The sequence below is a fragment of the Poecilia reticulata genome, linkage group LG16 (assembly GCF_000633615.1).
Source record: "Poecilia reticulata strain Guanapo linkage group LG16, Guppy_female_1.0+MT, whole genome shotgun sequence".
NCBI classification, from domain to species: domain Eukaryota; kingdom Metazoa; phylum Chordata; class Actinopteri; order Cyprinodontiformes; family Poeciliidae; genus Poecilia; species Poecilia reticulata.
The window spans coordinates 28,348,729-28,356,312 of NC_024346.1; the positions used below are offsets into that span (position 1 = coordinate 28,348,729).

The 7,584-nt window shown below is 39.0% G+C and overlaps 1 protein-coding gene and 1 long non-coding RNA gene across 2 annotated transcripts in view; one reads left to right on the forward strand and one right to left on the reverse strand.

Moving 5' to 3' along the window:
• Positions 1-1,940: 1,940 nt before the first annotated feature.
• Positions 1,941-6,583, forward strand: dcstamp (dendrocyte expressed seven transmembrane protein). Its single transcript, XM_008431815.2, has 4 exons — positions 1,941-3,001; positions 3,093-4,169; positions 4,603-4,935; positions 5,035-6,583. The coding sequence occupies exons 2-4, from the start codon at positions 3,120-3,122 to the stop codon at positions 5,092-5,094; spliced, it is 1,443 nt and encodes a 480-aa protein (XP_008430037.1). The 5' UTR covers positions 1,941-3,001; positions 3,093-3,119; the 3' UTR covers positions 5,095-6,583.
• Positions 6,584-7,333: 750 nt separating this feature from the next.
• Positions 7,334-7,584, reverse strand: part of LOC103478214 (uncharacterized) — a 4,435-nt gene continuing 4,184 nt past the window's right edge. The window contains exon 2 of the long non-coding RNA XR_535758.2: positions 7,334-7,368. This is a non-coding gene — a long non-coding RNA (uncharacterized LOC103478214). The remainder of the gene's footprint in view (positions 7,369-7,584) is intronic.

Consider the following 7,584-nt stretch of genomic DNA (forward strand, 5'->3'; position numbering starts at 1 on the left):
ATTTTTGAGGGAAAACAAACAAAATAAAAAAGAGAAAGAGAAAAAAAAAGTTTTATATTTTATCAAAGCAGGCAAAATAAATGTGATTTCCAAGTATATTTATTTTGACGCTGTCGTCAACAAACATGCAAAAACGATCCTTTTTTGGTGCGTCCAGGCACCCGTAGCGTCGTTAAGGGGGCAGGCTGTGGTTCGGTTTTACAAGCACTCTTGGTGAAGACGAGCAAATCACAAGTTTAAATAACAATAGGGGATATTGCCACAGAAATCTTTTTTTTTTCTTTGTTTTTTTTTTGTTGTTTTTTTTTTTTTTGAATGAAAATGAAATTAATTTACTATATTTTTGTTAATTTCATTTTAAAGCCAAGACCAGTTTATTTTTTATTTTCTATTTTTAGTAATTACCAATACTTCCCGTGTCTGGGAGGCATATGAGTCTTACAGTCGCAGTATGTCTGAATGAAATGGAACTGAGGCATTGTTCCTTTTTCCACACGAGAAAAAAAAAAAAAAAGATGCATTTTAATATCTAAAAATCAACTTCGTCCCTGTAACAGAATACAGTATATATTTTGAATTTACTGCTCACTGTACATACCTTTAGATGTCAGAATTTGAATAGACCATAAGCAGATATGTATGTTCTCTCTTTGGAGCAGGAAAAATGCCTCAGGATGACAAAGACATATGTTGTTTCTTTTTGAATGCCTTTTTGATTTCCTCTTTTTTGGTGCAATGTGTTAATGCCAAGGCTATGTCTTGGTGAAGTATGGTTGAGTACAGAGATTTATGTAAGTTATTTTTCAAATTAAAAATAAAAGAAATTGATATTACATTGATACAAATTGTTGCGTTTTGATTCAGCGCCGACGGAAAAGCACCAGAGGAGCAAATCGATTTGGAGAAACAGAAAACGTCATTTACCTTTCAGATCTGATTTGGGGAAAACCTAAAAGGAAAAAAAAAAAAAAAAAAAAACACCTGGCAGGATGAGCTCAGAGGAAAAGTTGGACTTTTGTTCGTTCTAATGTGGCAACGCAATCGTTTACATGATAATGCTGCATTTCCGCTTCGCTAAGCATCTTTTTAAAGCCCTTGCAGCATAAATCATTTAGCCACAATGGCAGCAGCAACAAAACAAAACCAACTAAGAGAAGCAGACTCCCGTCTCGCTGCCAGGACTGACCTTAGCACCCATTCATCTCCTGCAGTTCGTCAGACTTTCTTGCAGGAATATTGCTGATCTCAACAGATCATACCTTCTCTCTGCTTCACTCAGTTCAGCTGAAACTTTTAGGTTCCAGCTGAAACACCTTTTGAGCTGATGTTACGATGTCAGGATTAAAGGGAGAAACATCATCTCTGCGGTCGTTTATACGTTCTACCAGCATTGTTTCAAATCTTGGAGCGACAACGGCAAGACGGCAAACATTTACCAACTTTACGCAAGGATTCTTACTCTGCCAGGATTGGATTAGAATGTCCACTTTTATTCAATCAACAAGTTCATTTCTTAAATGAAGTTGTTGTAAAATGGTAAATTGCAGAACTCAACATTTGGGTTTCCATCAATGTATTGTTAAAAATGCGGGTGGAGGGGGATCTGCCAGTGGAGCTAGTATATGTTTTGCCAGTATTCAATTATTAATCACTTAAAACAGGCTCCTGTATCTTGCTAGGAAGTTACTTGTGAGTTTTGTTTTATCTCAAGTGTACTAAGATATTTGCAACAAAAAAAAAACTAAACAGAAACATTTGGTGAGATTTTGTGTTTTTGCAGTGTAGAGTAGACAGTTAATGTGGGAAACAAGGAATCGATGCAAGTACATATAGAGATGCCACCCAAAAACCCCAGGATCATGAAGTACAGGCATCTCTCAAAAATTAGTCAAAATGTTGAAAGTCTGAATTTTGAAAAAAAAAAAAAAAAAAGTCAGAAATGACTCACACTTCTCAAAAATCAACTGAACAATCTTTATTGGTATTGGAGCAATCAGTCACTTCTTATAAATACTGAAGATCTTTTTGCATGCTTCCATTGGTAATTTAGAGATTTATGCTTGATAGTTCATGAAGGCACAGACTGACAGATTCATCCACAGAGTCTTTAACGGAGTCGAGTCGGGACTCAAACCGGGCCACTATATTTCATTTTTGGGGAGTTCTCTGGAACATCTGGAAACTACTGTGGATAAAAAAGGATTATTTATAAAATCAAGAAAATTACAGACAACCCAGAGCATTTATGAGACTGTAATACAACCACAGTGTCTTCAGTCATCGGCTTCTTCAGCTGCTGACTGTAATGCAGAAAATTGAGAGAGCAAAGTAGTGACTGTAATAAATTAACACTGTTGTTATCTAAGCAACAGATTATATTAGCAAATCAAATGAAATTAACAGGATTTCTATATTTTTTAAATCAAATTATACATAGACAAACACAAAACTTTTACTCTTTTACTCTGTTAGTGGAGCAAAAAGTCAAGAGCAGCAAATTGCCATTCATCCCACAAGTCCTTATTTAGGGTGAGGCTCCTGATGTCAAGGCCAGTCAAATGAATATTTCATCTAATTTGAGTTTTTCATTAAGTCTCTTTGTTTCCACTCAAACCTTTCATGATCAAATTTAAACTGAAAGAAAGCTCAGGAAGAGTTATTTTTGGCGTGTGCTCCTGCAGCCATAAAAGGCCGGACACTGATAAAACTCTGTCTCACGTTAGTTTGTGTTTTCTTCCGTTATTGTGTAAAAATAAACATGACTCGCAGATGACTGAGGTTTACATGGAAAGAAGGACTTCCTGTTCACATGGTATAAAGGGAGAATACCCAGTGCATTCCTTCAGTTCACCTCATCAGACTGAAGTATGACGAACTGGATCAGGACGGACCGCGTTCAGACTGCTCTGAACTGGAACTAATCTGATTGGACGCAACTGGATTTATCTTCAGTACCTGGAGATGGCATGTCTTGTGTAGCTGCTGACTCTGTGCTCATCAGGTTTGTGATTTACTGAACATTTCCTGAACTAAGTATCAACATAATCAAAATCAAATGAGCTGTTTTGAACTGTTCTTCTTTCCCTTTGCAGATTTTCCTTTCTAAGGATCTGTCCTCCATGATGCTGCTGTCCTGGAACTCTGTGAAGCAACACTTTGAGGAGACGGCCTCTCAGGCATTGGACGTTTTCACCACCGGTGAAAGGACGACCTGGATGAGGACCTTCCTCCTCCTCCTCACCTGCATCACATCGAGCCTCCTGCTCGGCTCCCTGCTCTTCCTCTACCTCCTCTTCGGCGTGGATTATGAAGTGGAAGTCGCAAGTGGCATTACAGTCTGCTTCGGGGTTTCGCTCACTGTTGCCCTTTTCTTTTCAAACAGAGTGAGATGTCTGGGGACTCTGTTTGTGGTTTCCATTTTCATGAAGAAGAGCCGGAACTTGCTGCTGACCGCTGGAACGAGTTTAGTCGTCCTTCAAAACATCCGCAACACTCTGCGGAACCTGACCCGCCTGATGCAGAGTATGATCTGCAACTTGAAGGCAAAGAAAGAATCCATCGTTGCTCCATTTAGCAACTATGTCAAGATGTTGGAGTGGATCGGAGACGTCCTCAGAGGGGTTACCGACCTGGGAGTTGTCAACCTTGACTCAAAGTTGAAGGTTTCGCCGAGAATAGAGTCAGAAGTGTTCAGGTTGAAGCTGAGCGAGGCCGAGCAGAGGCTGAATGAGACCGTAAGGTACGCTCAGGGCGTCATGGAAACAATCTTCTCTGTGACGGACAAGATGCTTCCCGCCGTCAGCTTCCTCATCCTGTTCACATTCATAGCTTTACGTGTCAGAAAGTACTGCAACAACGTGAAGTACGAGAACAGCTTCATCAGCAGGAGGTTTGTTAAGTTTGATGAGAAGCAGAAGGCCGAAGGGAAGCCTCACGTTCTCCCGCTCACCCCGAAGGAAGAGAAGCGGTACGCTGCCATTCCGTCGGTGCGTCCCACCAGCAGCGAGGGGAAAGCCATGCTGAAGTTTGGAGCTCCGGTAATCTCCCACTTTGTTGCCTGGGCCCTTTTTATAACGGTGGATGCCTTGCTGTACTGCTTTGTTGATATTGTCACGAAAAAATTATCGGAGCTGAAGCCATTTCACGTGCCCCTGATGATCAGCTTCAAGGTAAGTTTTGTGATTTTTAGTATAGGTTGATTTTTTTTTCTTTACGATGGCGTAAAGAAAATGTAGATAGAAAAAAGAGAGTAAATTTCCGCAAAAAAAACAACTCTGAGATTAATTTAAGAAATTTTCTAGAAAAAAAAAACTAAGAAATTTTTGAGTTACAAAAGGAAAAAAATTGCTAGAAAATTTTCAAAAATTTTAAAATTAATATTTTTTTCTAGAAAACCACAGAAATTTCTGAGTTTCAAAAGTGAAATATTTTTGACTTTTGGAAATTTCCTGAGTTTCAACTTTTGACATCAGAAATGTCTTTGTTTTTCTATACAATTTCTGAGTTTTTGTGTAAGTCTACTCTCCTTCTTACAATGGCCCTAATAAGTCATTGTAGATCTTTCCTTTAATAATCAGAAGACTCGCTCTATTTCCTTTTCAGGGGATTGCGACTTTGATAGGCATACAGATTGAAGAAGAAAAAAGTCAAAGGGATTTTTCCTACTCTGTGACTTTGTTTGAGAGGAAGTGTCTCCCTGAACCCGAGCTGCTTTTGTATAACTCTGTGCTGCCGCTGAGCGCCATCCTCATCATCCTGATCATTATGGCTCTGATGGCTTCCAAAGTCTCCCAGCTCAGACTAATGGTCTGTGATCGGTTCTTTTCCGATGCCAGCAATGAAAGGGTGGAGTTCCTGCATCGCAAGATCCTGAGAAAAAGATTAAAAATGAACAAGAAGGAAAATGAAAGCAGCATTATGTCATTTATTCTAAAGGTTAGCCTATAAATTTATTGCAGTATGCTATGCCATGTGTGCTAAATGTACGTTAAACAATGCCTCTAACGGGAAGTGTTTTTCTCTCTCTCTCTTTAGCTACATTTCTGGTGTCCGATGTTCTTCCGACCCAAAGATGAGCCTCAGAGTATTGCTTAAAGATATGGTTCTCTTTCCCCATAATGCTATCATGCTCAATCAGTTGCAGGTTTGTTAAAGACACTGAATGTTTTAAATTTCAAAAATGGTCCATCTTCAGGATGGGAAAATACATGGATCATGGTATTTAAAGACTAGATTTGTGTGGATGCACCAAACCTGGAATCAACTACCTTTCTTCCTGGTTAAGATCAGGAATGCTCTGATCTTACCCAACATATCGACTTGAGATCCCAATCAAGACTTTTCAATGACAAAACTCAACCTGCAAGACTCGTTCAGCGGGTCCAGAGAGCCATGTGAGGCCAGATGTTTAAAATAACAACTGAGAACACTACACTATGTGCTGTACACATTACTTTGTTGCTCTTCCAAGTCTGGGCCTCAATATGACACTACTAGCTGCTCCAGCCCCTGGTCTGTGTCAAGTGACTGCTCTGTGTTGTGTTCAGGTTCATCTGGCTATTTGAGAGAAGCTGCGCAGAGAGCAGCTCAAATACTTGTTCTGGAATTGTATCATATTCAATGCAAAGCACTACGTTTCTAAAGCAGAAGTTCAACTTTTTCCTGTAAGTTTTATTTATTTAATTATTTTTTACATTGAAAAAAATGATGAAAAGTGTTACAAACTGACAGGTCAACAAGTCATATCAAAATCAGAGTGCAAACAAGCTAATGTTAGCTTCAGTACCTCATCGACAGGAGCAAGAAGTGAGATCAATGAAGATCACTGAAGACTGCATAATAACACATTTTACAGCATATTGTCTGAAGATTACAGTAGCTAGCTATTCTCACCAAAATAAACTATGTGGTCCAACAAATTATTGGCAGCATATTTCTGTCTGGCAGAAACTACGCCGTTGGGACAAAATATGTTCATTGTTAAGGAAAGCTGCTACTCCAGTGCCCAAAACATTATTGGTGAGTGAGTTAAGTAGAAAACAGCTACATTATGTTGACTGTGACATACTGATAGAATAGGATAGGTTTATATGACAGGGTCTTGGCACTGCTGCAAATTGACCAGACTTCACCAAAATGCTATTTCTAATTTCTGGATGAAATATGTTGTGAATTTAAACAGCATAAGACTGGAACTGGGTAAATATAATTAATTGTCTTGGGTAAATATTTGGGGCAAATACATCCTGACTGAGACATTCCAGTGTAATCTGATTACTTGCATGAACGCCTACAGGTCACTGTGTCCAGCTCCCCAGGGAAAACGTCGTATCAGGCTGATTTAAGCAGTGTTTGGTAGAGACAATGGAAAGCAGCCAATACTCCAAGTTACCTTACTGAGTTGAAACTGTAATGCACAGTTTCCCTAATATTTTGCACCAATAATAAACAAGAAAACTGTAAACTACTATGTTTTTGATTATTCTGAAACAATAAGCTGACAGATCTGATTGACCTGATATACTGCTGTGACGAAAATATGAACATAATAAATATAACATTCCATTAAACTGTGCTATTTTCACTGTGTCTGTTGCAATATGTCTACACATATCTCACAGATCGATGGCAAACCATGAGTCAGTTCAATTCATCTTCACCGAGTTCTCACTTTCATTGTGTAAGGAGACAGGTAACATTATTTTTAGACAAATATCAGACCATATTCCACATATAAATAGACTTTTGTGTTTTTTTCACACAGAGAAGGCTGCAAGGAACCTCATTTTCAGTGCGAAGTATTCAGATGTATGTCTGTGCACGCTGCAGAGCGCAGAGCAGCTCCAGTTGCTTATGTAACCTATGACAGATATACCCTACATGTGCAGGAAGCAGAGTTATGTTCTCCCTTTTCCTGCGCTGTCATTTCCTGTAAAGATCTCCCAGGAGTTTCTTCGCCTCTCTTAGAGCTCACAGCCAGCTTTGACTCGCAGAGGTGATGGCCGAGTATTAAAAGGTCAAAAACTGTTGACTTACGTGCTTTTCTTTGGCACTATTTTCTGGTAGAAAAAAGTATGGATGGTATGACGTTTGTAGCACAACGTTCCATAGGGGGAAACAGATGGATTAGTAAATGAGCCAATTATTAATATACGTATAACTGAAAAAGTCTGCCTTTCCTGGCTTCAAAATTTGCTTCATCCTTTAAAATAATTCAGCATCTGTAGATGATGATGATGATGAAGCTCAAAATAAATCTTGATATTTTGTATCATGATACATTGTATCATTGACATTATGAATGTTTTTGTGCTCTCATTTGTTGTTGTTTTTCTCATTATTGGATTATTGTATGTCACATCACGTGACCTGTCTAATTGAACACACTCGTGTATAATAAAGGGTGTGTCCTTCAAACAAGGGGGAACAACACGGAAGCAAAACGGTTTGAGTCTCATGATGTCACGTTAAACGCTGTGCCGAAAAGCGAYTCTGCTAACAGGTTATGGGCCCAGAATTAATTATGAGACAAGGAAAATGACCACACGAGAAAAGGACATGGCACACAGCCGCTGGTCAAGACTT

Excerpts from the sequence above, each read along its gene's own strand:
- dcstamp (XM_008431815.2), top strand. The coding sequence starts at position 3,120 with ATGATGCTGCTGTCCTGGAACTCTGTGAAGCAACACTTTGAGGAGACG. Across the intron at positions 4,170-4,602 it reads CCCTGATGATCAGCTTCAAG|GGGATTGCGACTTTGATAGG; the intron begins GTAAGTTTTGTG and ends TTTCCTTTTCAG. Across the intron at positions 4,936-5,034 it reads TTATGTCATTTATTCTAAAG|CTACATTTCTGGTGTCCGAT; the intron begins GTTAGCCTATAA and ends CTCTCTCTTTAG.